The following is a 13,979-nucleotide window of genomic DNA, read 5'->3' as shown; positions in this document are numbered from 1 at the left end:
AATAGAAAAGCTTGGTGTGTATTTCTGCCATGTCCTGGTACCCGTATCCCAGTTAATTGTTGTAATATGCATTCTTTATAGATGTTACTACACCACACATAGCTCACATCTTTAGACCACAGTACCCTGGTGTGTCTCTCCCAGTCTGGTACTTTTTCCCATCTGGTTTGGCTTTGCCCTAAAGTAATGGGTTATTGGCTTCAAGTGATTAAGTTTCTGAATGACTCCATGATCCCCAGGGTGAACCTTTGCTTCTCAGGCTCTTTTTAAAGCCAATGAACTGGTTGCAAAATATTGCCTGAACACTAAGGCTCCCGCCACATGAGTGGATATGCTTTATAACCTTGTTTCTTCATCTTAAACTATTGATTCATATTCACCACAATAAGAAAAACAAATTGGGACAGCTGGTCTGCCTCATACTAACACCCCCATAGAAGTGATGCCACCTCCGTAATTTGTCCTGTTTCTCCCTCTTTAAGAGTTGAACAGATTTTCTCAGCTGAGCCCTGGACAGGCATTAGGCACAGGGGTGCCCCGGGGAGTAACTATTTGTAAAAAAAAAAAAAGTTTTTATACATTGCTTTAATACAGTTGAAATAAATGTTATAATATATATAATAATAAAATTCAAATTAACACAGTGCTACTGAACCCCCCCAACCCCCTTCCCAGCTGTGACTTGTATATTCTGATGACAGTATCACCCCTGGTTCTTCAGAGGCTGCCACGGACACTGCGCTAGTGTACTGTATATTGTAACAGTAATATACAGTATATGGGGAGGTCTGTATGAGTAGCGATGTATCATTGGCTGCCCTTGATTAGAATGGGAGAGTATGGACCAGGTTTAGCCATAGTCAAAAAACAGTTTTCAGCCAAGCCTGTTGTAAGCGGGATAACTAAACCCTGTCTACTATAGGACATGGAGAGAAAGGAGCTGCTGCACTTCACACCTATGGCTGACACTAATGCCTCTCAGCTACATTTAAAAACCAACGCCAGTATGTTGGTATATAATTTGATCATGTGGCAACACAAGTGTGAACATGGTCTTACTACTCACCATTGCTCCTGCAGGTAGAATGGGGAGAATAGGAGGTACTTGCCATGTGTGCACAGGTGCCTCCTGCTGATTGGGGTCACATGGGTCTGGGAGGAGTGCAAACACCTAGAAAAGAGAGAAAAGTAAAATAAAACACGCCAGGATGTTGGTATATAATTTGATCAAACCATATTGCCATATGCCTAATGAACCACGTGCAGGTCCCCTGGATCACATGAGTCCCTACACTAACTTAACACTGTGACAGTCAGCGACTGCAAACCCCGGCGGCACCTGCTGGGTCTGGGGGGGCCCTTGGGGTTTGGTCCTGTGACAGTGGGGTTGCAGGGCCATTCTATGGCCTCCCTTCCCTGTTCGCGCTCGATTTGCGGGGTTTGCGGTCGCTGACTGACACAGTTAGTGTAGGGACCCAGGGGACCTGCACGTGGTACATGAGGCAATATGGTTTGGTTTGATTAAATTATATACCAACATCCTGGGGTTGGTTTTTAAATGTAGCCAAGAAGCATTAGTGTCAGCCATAGGTGCGAGGTGCAGCAGCTCCTTTCTCTCAATATCCGTATTAAACCCTATCTACACCGGAGACCCTGCGACCAGTTTCTGTGGCTAAAGCATCATCTGGGTCGGATCATGGTGATCATGGCATCGTCTCCAGTCCATGCTTAGAGGGCATTCAACTCAAATCCTGTTCCTGCTCTGAGATGAAGACTTGTCTAGACAGAAGAGGGAAGTTAGCTGTGCAAGGACTCTCCTGCACACAATGAACTCTTTGTGGGTTTGCCGCCGGAGTTAGTGCTGAGTGGCTTATACATCACAATCGACTTTAGCTTACACTTTGTAATATGCTGCACCTATCCGTGAGTAAAGACTTCTCAAGCATCTACATCATATTTGGCCAACCCGTGTAGGGAAAAATCTGAATGGACTGTATATATACACAACCACAAGTAACATAAAGTACATAAAGTGTGTAACTACAACTGCTTACAAAGCCACAAGGAAGGGAACTTTACCCATATTCTATCAATCCTAAAGAACTGCACCTCTATAACCCTGCACCGCAAGAGAATTTGTCTGTATTTTTGTACAGTGACTTTCAGTAAAGTTTCCCCCGTTTGCAAGTTACTATTGTGTCTGGATTGTGCCCACATGATAAATCCATTGTCCGTGTACCTTAGGATTGAAATAATATCTAAAAGGTTTTCTTCTGAAAAAAATATACCTCTTTTGCCAGAAATAGGTTTGCTAGCGTACAAGTCACAGGTGTACCCATTGTACATGGACTGATGCCAAGCTAAACCAATCTTGCCATGTAACGCTTGAAGAAATTTACTGGCATCCTTTAGGTAGGTAGGTATATCCTTATGCAGGGGTCTGAGCCCCAGTCACTGAACCGATCCCCGCCACAACCCATGGACAGGTGTGGCGCTGTTTCTAAAATAAATTTGTAATTTTTTTCAATCCTGTACAACCTCTTGACAATAAACCTGCCATATACGAGGGGCTGCCGTTAAGTCTTTGGCTTTACCCAGAAAGAAACGAGATAGGAAGATGAAATTTTACATTTATTCCACATACTCCCCACTGATGTCAACACACTTCTTACATCGGTATTCCAAGTTCTGTAAAAAGAAGGATTTCAGCTGTGCCCCAAACCAGTCATCTGTAGCAGCCATGGCATCAGAAAAGGTGGGAAATTTGGTACCCTTAAGGTGTTTCTTCAGGTTTGGAAACAGATGATAGTGGGAGGGAGCTAGATCTGATGAATAAGGTGGGTGGTCAACCAGCGGGAAGTTTTCATTCGGAAGCTTTTCCGATCTGTTGTCAAACATTTGGGGAGCCACTTTGCAGATAACTTCTCCATGTTCAAATGTTCATGGATAATGACACCTAAAGCGTTCACGAGAAATACCCATGATGTCTCCTATTTCTTTACCTGAAATTCGACGATTCTCCAGTATGAGGTTGTGCACAGCATCGATGATCTCTGGAACAACAACCACTATCGGTCACCCAGGACGTTCCTCATCATTGGTGCTGAATCGGCCCGTTTTAAATTTGGCAAGGCAGCTCTTAACTGTAGAATAGGAAGAGCATTGATCCCCCAATGTCTGCAACATCACCATGAATATCCTTCTCAGACTTTCCTTGCAGAAACAAGAATTGTATTACTCCTCTGCTCTCATTTGCTGTGAATATTGCCTTAGACGCCACCATTTTGTTTTGCTGCACGTCTAGATCATTGTTGCCATAAGCTACAAACAAAATTTTTTTAAAAACATATAATAGACACATAAGGCTTTTATGTGATTTAACATTCGTTATCAAAGAAACAAAAAAGAACACAAAGCCAAAGACTTATCAGCAGCCCCTCGTATATGAGATAAACACTGAAGAATCTGAAATTTCGTCCAACGAGCATTTGTCAATTATACTCAAACTCTTGTAGATAATAACAAGTGATGGGAATTGTCGCTGTTTTGGTCAAATTTCCAATTATCCTGGGTATTTTGTAAGTATTTTCATTAATCTAGTCTCCAGGGATCAATTATTTGACTATATGTAGACTGAATTGATCCCAGAAGGACGGCACCGAGGGAATACACCGCAACCTCTACTGATATAATATAGGTGATGAACCACAACGGCGCTCTCTGTGCCCCTAATGATAAGGAGATGCAGGTGAGTTTGTCACTGGAAGACAGAACTACGTATATCACTCAGTAAAGTACCCCAGCACCAGAACACTCTGTATAGTACCCCAGCACCAGAACACTCTGTATAGTACCCCAGCACCAGAACACTCTGTATAGTACCCCAGCACCAGAACACTCTGTATAGTACCTCAGTACCAGTAACACTCAGTAAAGTACCCCAGCACCAGAACACTCTGTATAGTACCCCAGCACCAGAACACTCTGTATAGTACCCCAGCACTAGAACACTCTGTATAGTACCCCAGCACCAGAACACTCTGTATAGTACCCCAGCACCAGAACACTCTGTATAGTACCCCAGCACCAGAACACTCTGTATAGTACCTCAGTACCAGTAACACTCAGTAAAGTACCCCAGTGCTAGTAACACTTTGTATAGTATCCCAGTTCCAAAAACACTCTATAGTACCCCAGTGCCAGTAACACCCGTTATAGTACCCCAGTTCCAATAACACTCTTGATATTACCCCAGTACCAGTAACACTCTGTATAGTACCCCAGTTCCAATAACACTCTATATAGTATCCCTGTTCCAGATTACCCCAAACCCTAATACGAGGTGATGGCTGAAATATTCTTTTCCATTACCCAGTCTATTCCTGGTACCAGTTCCATGATTCCAGTACTTTCCACAGTAGTGACCACCAGTAGCCATGATCTTGATAAATACTTGGATGGCGGATTATATGTATTTGCAAATTAAGGACTTCTACATTTACAGAGCACTAACAGTGCCAGATAACCTCCAAACCAGCATACCACACTTCCTGGTAGAAGAAATCTGGCGTATGGACATCTACTACTGGGATGAAGGCATCATGGCTTGTTCTGATATAGGTTACTGTAGCTGGCCAGCTGCCACTGCTATAGGTCATTTTTGATAGCTGGCACTGTCTGAGACATTGGGGCTGGCTGGGACTGCTGTGAGTCACTGTGACTGGCACTATTGTATCACTGTAGCTTGCTGGTACTATACTGCATCCCACACAAGCTCATATATACCATACTGGTCTCAAAGTTGTGTTGAGCACATGGGTCCTGAATGCGGAGCTGTATATAATACCTACTTATCAATAATAATGAATTGTGATTATATAGAGCTACAGCTATGGTCCAGTGCCCACCATAATGACTGGGAACAGAAAGCCATGGACTTTGTGCTTACTCTTGAGAATTAAGAGGAGTTATACAGATGGATCTTATGGGTATAGACCAGCGCTTCTCAAACTTTTTCTACTGGGGCCTCACCCAACAGACAAAACGATGCCTGGGCCTCACCAGACTGACCAAGAGGATGCTGGGGCCTCATCTAATAACACTAAGCCACCATGACCGTTCTCTGACCAAGCAAATGAAAACCGAAACCTTATATAATGCTTGAGTTCATCTGAGCTTGCAGTATTTGATTACCAGTGGCTGAAGAAGTTGGATGCAGCCCTAAGGAGCCTTAGAAAACATGGATGCAGCCAAAGGTCATAGATTCCCTAGGGCTGCATCCAACTTCTTCAGCCACTGGTAATCAAATGCCCGAGCATGCTTGAGGTTCGCTCATCTCTAGATGTGGGTCTTGTTGAATGTTCATTCATGATTTAAGTTACTGTTAGTTCCTTCATAGACTCCAGAAACAAATCATAAGCTATTTGTTAAAAGACCTCAAATGACAGAAATCTTAAGGAAGCTCCTGATACGGGTTTGTGGACTCCACTAAGACCTAAAGCCTCTCTGCTTTATGTGTTGGTGGAGTTTCGATAGTACCCCCAGACACAATCGAAGATGTGTCCCACCAGAAGACCAGAGGATTCCCTTATGGGTCTGACACAATATTACAGATAAGCCCATGAGGTTCTGCCTAGGACAATCTATTGTAGGTGTACCATATTTAGGCCCTCTGCTACTGTTGGTCATCTTTTTTACATATAATAAATTAACTTTAGTTTAATACTGTCTGTGATCATACAGTTTACAATGAGGATTCTGGTGGACCCATAATTGATTCATCACTTCAGTATGACCAAACAACTACTTTTGTCCCCTACATTATATGGGTGGGCAACCAATGCCTTTCCGTCCAATATGGTACAAATGGTAATGTGTACAGAGCCTATTAGGCCATCTGTACACAAGCATTCATCTTGGTGATCATTATCGTTTCCAGATCATCCACAAGGCTGAATCCGTCTAATGTTCAATATCTTGTTGTTTTGTAGTAACTTTAAGTGATTTATTGTAATTGCTGTTTTATGGCGTAAGAAATATAATAACAATTCCAAGACACATGGAAACCAACAACTCCTCATTGGTGACAGTGTTCATACTCTCCACATTTGCTGATCTCCAGAGTTACTGGCTCGAGCTCTTTGTGGCTTTTTTCTTCATCTTTATCATCACCATAACCGGAAACTTGGCAATCATTGCACTGATTTTCTCCAACCCTCAACTACAATCCCCAATGTACTTCTTCTTGGCCAACCTATCCTTCGTAGACATCTGCCTGTCCTTAGTCACAGTTCCTCAAATGTTAAAGAATTTCATGTTGGATCTAAAGAGAAGAGTCATATTGTTTGGCGGCTGTATGGCCCAAATCTACTTCTTTCTGACATTTGCCAATGTTGAGGACTTCTTGCTTGCCGTGATGGCTTATGATCGATACATAGCCATCTGTTACCCTCTTCATTATGTAATACTGATGAAAAGGAGACTGAGGGCGCAGCTTGTTGCATTTTGCTGGGCACTGTCTACAGCCAATGCCATTCTACATACCGCCTTGACATCAGGACTCTCGTACTGTAATTCCAATTACATCGACCATTATTTGTGTGATATGGTGCCCCTCTTTAAAATCTCCTGCTCAGACACCACCATCAATCAACTGGTCATCTTCACCGAAGGACTGATTGTAGTAGGTGGCCCCTTTCTGTTCATCTTGGCCTCCTATATCCGCATAATTTTTGCCATTCTCAAAATCCGTTCTGCTGAAGGGAGAAGAAAAGTTTTCTCCACCTGCTCTTCCCACCTGACCGTAGTGACCTTTTATTTTGGTACAATATTGTTTATGTATTTTCGCCCTTCATCTAGCTTCTCACTGACCAAGGACAGGATAGCAGGTGTGGTGTACACCATTCTTGCCCCCATGTTAAACCCCTTCATCTACACTTTGAGGAACAAGGATGTTCAGCAGGCTTCAAGGAAGCTCTTTGCTAGACTACATAACGCATGACTGAATTAACTATTTTATGTCTATGTATACTATGGTGAGTTTGCACTGGAGTCCTGAGGCTCATATTGGCTCAATAACTTCCCCAATGGCTGTGCAAAGCTCCATAGGGCTCATGTGCACCCCAGTGTTAGTTAACATGTTAAGAAGACCAATAAGATCTCATGGATGTCCTGACCACCTTTACCTTATAATAATGGAGGCTGAGATATAGACAAGCACTTTGGTCAACCAGGACCAATCAAGAATGGAGGAGAAGTGAAGCCCTAGCTCAGGGTATCACAGTGCCCTTACCAAAGAATGTATAATGTCTTGTAGCACTTCTGTAGTGTTCTCCAATGCTGGTTAACAAGCTAAGAAGATCCAAGGGATTTCATAGAGGTCCTCACCACCCTTGCCCCTAAAATAATGGGGGTTGAGATAGAGAAAAACACAGTGGTTATCCAATATCCAGCAGGAATTTTAATAGTCGCTCCATTATGGTCCCAGTTTTTCCACCCAGGAGAGAAGGGCTTCATGTGTGTTTCTGCAGAGTCCAAGTACCTGTATTCCAGTCAAACATTGTAGTATATTTTCTTTATAGATGTTACTACTCCACACATAGCTCACATTGCTTTAGACCACAGTACCCTGATGTGTGTCTCTCCCAGACACTTTTTTTCCATCCGCTTTGGCAGTGCCCTAAAGTTATGGGGTATTGGGTTCAAGTGATTATGTTCCTGAATGACTACATGAGTACTCGGGTGCCCAATAACCTTAGGACCTGCTTATTCTATACTGCTCAGAGTCATCACACTTTTATAAAACTTTTGTCACTGAGTCTCTTTTAAAGTTTGTAAACTAGTTGCAAATATTGGACGGCCACAAGGGCTCCCACTACATGAGTGGATACGCTCTATATTCTTCTTTATCTGAAAAAAAAATACTTTCCTGCAAGATTCTATAATCAAATCAAATTGGGACATCTGGACAACCTCATACCAACATCCTCATAGAAGAAGTGTAATTTGTCCTGTTCTCCACTCTGTAAGGGCCCAATTATACAGAGTGTAATAAAGACAATAAAGACCTAAAGTCATCGGCTGCCGGGCGCGCATCACCGGCTGATGAATCTGTAAAGAAAATAAGAAGTATACTTTACCGCTCCACACTTTCTGGTGTTCTCTTCTCTGGGCTCCCCGCAGCCACCGCTGCAACTTCAGAGCCGGTCTGGGAAGTGACAGGTTGCTCAGCCAATCACCGGCTGCGGCGGTCCCGTCCCAGCCAATGATTGAATGTAACACCCCCAATGTAGCTTCTTTTCCAGTGTAATTGGGGGGTTTGTTTAACCTTCTCTTTTAGCCCAGTGCCTTCACCTTGACTCTTGACAAGAGCTTGTGTGGTATGCAGGAGGTTTTCACTCTTCTGCCAGGGGCTGACTCAGGAAACTCCCACCTAGCTTGGTACACATTTAATATGCTATAAGTAATATAATCACAGAGAGAAGTAATGTGGAACCATGCACCAATTTAATGTTTGGAAAAATCAATACGGGGTCAGTATGGGTTACAATGGGGTATGAAGAAACAGGTAATGATAAACTCTATATGGCATAAAACATAAATGTGGCAACACAGAACTCTCCCCCTGAAAGTGAAACACTTACACAGCAGGAGGAGGGGGTGTTCAGTAACACTTGCTGGTAGTGACCTAAACACTGGTGATGGGTGTGAGCACACTAACCATCACACAGTCAATGCACACCCAACCTGCCAGCACATACATGCACACTGTGACTATATGCAATAAGTGAGGCTGCAACCATTTAGTCAGATACGATACATGTCTATACATTGAGGCCCAGTTGCCTTGGATGTTGATGCACTTTAGAAATTGTATTCTAAATTAATTCTATAGGGTAATTCTGATCAGGTACCCAATAGAAACACTGATGAAATCAACCTGGACCCCCTGTTTCCAAGGGCCCCCATGGAAGTCTATCCCTCTCTCCATTATTTTATACTAGATTTCTTGTATAGAGGGGAGTACTGGGCAGCTTCTTGATACCTAACAGCAAAATGGACGAGATCAAGGGGGTCTAACTCTCCCCAATGACCAATAACAGAATCATGCTGTGCCTATAGAACATATGTCCTAGGTGATAAAGCTCCATTCTACCCTACAAACCCAGATATCGGGAAGCTAGGAAAATATCAAATACTTAGATCATTCATCTTTGTGGTCTATGACGATTTGTGGTCTATGACAACCCCTTTAAGCTGGCCATACACATTAGATAAACCTAAGTTTATCTATTAAGTCAAACCTGCTGAGTTGCATGATTTGTCAATGATCTAATGTATATCGGGGCTTAGGGCCTTATTACACAGAATGATAATCATCCCAATCAGGACAATTTGGCCAATTATCACTCCTTGCAATAGATACAACGATCAGTCAAACACAATGATCATCGGCTGATTATTTCGTTTGGTCTTCACCTAAAATTGTGGCCGCCGACCACGCATCGCTACGTGTAATAATAATGCTCGGCCGACAGCTGACAATTGTGTAAAAAAATAAACTGTATACATTACCTCTCCACACTTCTGGTGTTTTTCTACCCTCTGCTTGCCTCCAGGAGCCACCACTGTAGCTTCAGAGTAGGTCTCTCAACTGGGCGATCAGCCAATCACTGGCCACAGCGGTTCTATCTAGTGGCCTGTCAGTTCAAAGACTGCTCTGAAGCTACAGTGGTGGCTCCGGGATGCGAGCAGAGGGCATAAGACCAGGGAACGTGCAGAGGTAATGTATACAGTTTAGGGCAAGGGCTGCACGGAGATCGATAACGATGCCCGTGCAGCCCTTGCTAAACAATTATCAAGCTGTGTAATAGCCTTAGTAAACAAGCACCGATCTAGCAAATCGGCACTTGTTTACATAATAGATCGGGCTGTGTTATAGGACCCTTTGTAATCAATGGTGGAAATAAGGATCAGGGATGTTGGGTTGAAGCATCTCCAATCCTTCTTCTTGTGAGACACAATATGCTTCCTAAGGGGCTGACAGCACTGAAAAGCACAGGAAGATCTCTGGAGACATAGGTTCCATCTATAGATTTTATTTCATCATTGACTTTTTCTGCTCAGATGTAGCCATAACAATAGACATCACTTCCTTCAAGGGATTCTTTTCAACACCAAAAAGTTTCTTATAGAACGTTTCACATCTTTGTTCCTCAGGCTGTAGATAAAGGGATTTAAGACAGGGATGGCCATGCAGTACATGGCGGACATAACTCTATCGCTCGTCCAGGAGTCACTAGACGTTGGCCTCAAGTACATGAAGATGAGGGTTCCGTAATACATGATGACCACTGTGATGTGGGAGCTACAGGTGGAAAAGGCTTTTAACCTCCCAGATAATGATGGGATTCGGTCAATGGCTGAAACTATAAAGACATAAGTCACCAAGATAAAAGTCATGAAGCCGACCCCAAATAAAGAGGCAGACAAGGTGATCAGCATCTTGTTGAGGGTTGTGTCACTACAAGACAGCTGGAGTAGGGGTTGGACCTCACAATAGAGTCTGTCAACCTTGTTGAGACCACAGTAAGGCAAGAGAGATGTTGGGAGGGACTGGATGATGGAGTTCAAGATCCCAGTGATCCATGCGGTAGAAGCCAATTGAAGACACACTACTTGGTTCATGATAATCCGGTACCTTAATGGAATACAGATGGCAACATACCTATCGTAGGCCATGATGGCAAGTAGGACACACTCAGCAGTGGCACAAAGTGTGAAGAGATAGACCTGACATATACAGGCTCGGAAGGAAATCAAGTTACTTTGTCTTACTATGTTGTTGAGGATGTTCGGTAGAGTGACAGTTGTGTAGCACATCTCGATCAAAGACAGGTTGGCCAGGAAAAAGTACATGGGTGTATGAAGACGGGCATCTGAGACAATGGCCGTGAGGATAGTCAGGTTTCCAACTAACGTCATGAGGTAAATACTCAGGAAGACCACAAAGGACACACAACGAAGCTGAGGCGTGTTAGGTAGACCCATAAGGACAAAGATGATGGTGGTAATGTTGGCTGGATTGCTGGCCGCCATAGGTTGATCACTGAGGGGAAAAAAAAGGCTCAATATGGCTGTTTTATTTGATTTACTGTTTTTAGGGTAGAAAATGGTTAAGAACAACAATTAATGACACACCTAACTCCTAATCTAAGGGTGGTATTACACGGGCCGATGGGGGCCCGATAATACCTGTAACATCTGCTAGATCGGCGCTCATTTACTGGGCCTATTACACGGCCTGATAATCGTTTAACAAGGGCTGCAGGGACATCGTTACCGATGTCCTTGCAGCCCTTGTTTAAACTGTATACATACCTATCCAGGCTGCGGGGCTCCTCTTCCTCTGTGCTTCTCCCCGAGTCCCGCGCGCTCCAGCTTCACAGCGGCTTGTCTCAGCTGACAGGCCGCTCAGCCAATCACTAGCCGCGGCGGTCCCGGCCTGTGATTGGCCTGATTTTGCATTTTATGCGTTTCGGCACTGACCAGCAGCCCATAGTAATCCAGTGCCAATTACATAGATCAATGCAGTACATACCTACTGCATTGATCTCTATGTAAAATCAGTTAAGTGTACACTGGTGCCCACCTAAAAGTTAATCTAGTAAAAAAAAAAAAAAAAAAAAAAAAAATCCTTTTTAATAATAAAAAAAATCCCATCCTATAATAAAAGTTTAAATCACCCCATTTTCCAATTTTATTTAAAAAAAAACCCATAAATAAATTAATAAACATATTTGGTAATGGTACATGGGAATTGCCCAAACTACATTATCACATTCCTGATCTTGCACGGTAATTGCATATTTTTGGTCACATCAAATCTGGAAAAGTTGTAATTAACAGTGAACAAAAAGTCACATATACACAATCAAGCTCCCGATAGAAAGTACAGATCATGGCGGAAAAAAAGACACCTCACACAGCCCCATAAACCAAAAAATACCAGTGTTATAAGGATGGTAATGGAGAAATTTTAAACACATTTAGGTTTTTTTTTAAATGTTTTCATTTTTTAAAAGCAGTCAGAAAAAAAAGATGTACAATTTGCCTATAGTAATCATACTGGTAATGTATGTGAATGTGATAATTTAATAGTTTGAGCAATTCCCATGTAGCATTACCAAATATGTTTATTTATTTTTATTTATAAAATGGGAAAAGGGGGGCTGATTTAAACTTTTAGTATAGGATGGGATTTTTTATTATTAAAAATAACTTTTTTTTTACTACATTAACTTTTAGCCCCACTAGGGGGCGCCAGTGTACCTAACTGATATGAGGAACATAGATAGCATGTCAGTTTTATCATAGGGCGAACGTCATAAACACGATATCCCCCAAAATGAAAAAAGTGTTTGTTTTTTTTTAATTCCTTGCGGAAATAATTTTTTTTCCAGTTTCGCAGCATATTTATTGGAAAAATTAAGTCTGTCATTGCGAAGTACAATTGATTTCGCAAAACATAAAGGATGGGTCTGTAGGTGAAAAAATGCAAATGATATGGTCTTTTAAACACAAGGAGAAAAAAAGCAAAAGTGCTAAAATGAAAAGTGGCCCGGGAGGGAAGGGGTTAATAAACAGTCAAAAAACAACAACAACAACAACAACAACAACACAAATGCCAATAGCAGCATTGTGCCCCACAAAAGTGCTCTTATACAACTTGTGCTGCAAAAGGTAAGCGCTCATATGGCTATAATGACCGGAAAAAAAACACATGGCTTGTGAAATGCAATGAAGGGATTAGAACAAAGAAAACCTTATTGATCAACTTCCTCAAGTCGATCAACTTCCTCCTACAAGCAACAGTAACGTGTACAGATACAAAACAGGACGACACAGAAAAGAGTAGATGTAACTTCCAAAACTGCCCAAACATCAATGGAGCTAAAAAGATCTCATTCACGACTAGTAGTCAGGACCCATGTGACAGCAGGGGTCCTCAGCTATTTCTCGTTGTTTACAGAATATGGCGACTTGTAGCCAAAAATTATTCAGCAAAAAATTCTAGGTTAATTATTAGAAAAATAGTCTGAGGAATAGCATTGAGATATATATATATATATATATATATGCACACAGAGGTATAGCGGATGGTACTCCCATCAAAAAGCCTGATCCAAGTTTGATGTCCATACAGACTGATCCCATCTGTGGGATCCAAAAACTATGCAGAATAGCAGGAACTCTTTTTGCAACAATTGAGACCAGATTTCTGGTAGAATAACTCTGACAGCAGCAAAATGAATGGAAGAGAACTGAGTACTTAGAGGGAACCTGTCACCGGGGACGCAGGCACAGATCCCGCCCGACCCCCCAGTGCAGCCCCCGGATACTTACCCTTTCCGACGAGTTCCGTTCCTGGAGCCGGTCCCGTTACCAAGATATCAGGGCCCGAAGCCGTGTGATGAGTCCGATGCCCATAGAGAATGACGGCTCCATTCATTCTCTATGGCCATGGGACTCACCTCAGCGGTGTGCACAAACTGCTTCGGGCGCTGATATCTTCGTCCAAGGACCGGCTCCAGGAACGGGACTCGTCGGAAAGGGTAAGTATCCGGGGGCTGCACGCTCTGTGCCCACGTCCCCCGTGACAGGTTCCCTTTAGTGGACCCAATAGCTATATCTTCAAAAATAAAAAATAAAAAGCTCAAAACCGCACAAAAAAAACAAGACATAAAATCCTACATAAAGCAAACATACCTATAGACCAGGAGGAAAGTCGTAGAATCACACTAACCTTAAATCATCCCAATACGTTCATTTCATTGCTATTTCTGACCCTTTATATTCAGGTTTTCTCTTCTCCCGATGGTGCAGAGAATATTACTGAAATCTTTTATATCTCATCGGGGACTTTATCAGTTATAGGATGTATCCTCTCTGGATTCTCATGTAGGAAAAACAAAAGTTCT

At 42.6% G+C, this 13,979-nt stretch overlaps 2 protein-coding genes across 2 annotated transcripts; one reads left to right on the top strand and one right to left on the bottom strand.

The window, feature by feature from the left end:
• The first annotated feature begins 6,058 nt into the window (after nucleotides 1-6,058).
• LOC138765859 (olfactory receptor 1Q1-like) lies at nucleotides 6,059-7,000 on the top strand. Its single transcript, XM_069942963.1, has one exon. The coding sequence runs from the start codon at nucleotides 6,059-6,061 to the stop codon at nucleotides 6,998-7,000; it is 942 nt and encodes a 313-aa protein (XP_069799064.1).
• Nucleotides 7,001-10,155: 3,155 nt separating this feature from the next.
• Nucleotides 10,156-11,097, bottom strand: LOC138765858 (olfactory receptor 8U9-like). Its single transcript, XM_069942962.1, has one exon. The coding sequence runs from the start codon at nucleotides 11,095-11,097 to the stop codon at nucleotides 10,156-10,158; it is 942 nt and encodes a 313-aa protein (XP_069799063.1).
• Nucleotides 11,098-13,979: the final 2,882 nt, after the last annotated feature.

Source organism: Dendropsophus ebraccatus, chromosome 10, assembly GCF_027789765.1.
Source record: "Dendropsophus ebraccatus isolate aDenEbr1 chromosome 10, aDenEbr1.pat, whole genome shotgun sequence".
Lineage (NCBI taxonomy): Eukaryota > Metazoa > Chordata > Amphibia > Anura > Hylidae > Dendropsophus > Dendropsophus ebraccatus.
This window is presented reverse-complemented; position numbering and strand designations above follow the sequence as displayed.

Bases quoted from the DNA above. Each gene is read 5' to 3' on its own strand.
- LOC138765859 (XM_069942963.1), top strand. From the start codon at position 6,059: ATGGAAACCAACAACTCCTCATTGGTGACAGTGTTCATACTCTCCACA.
- LOC138765858 (XM_069942962.1), bottom strand. From the start codon at position 11,097: ATGGCGGCCAGCAATCCAGCCAACATTACCACCATCATCTTTGTCCTT.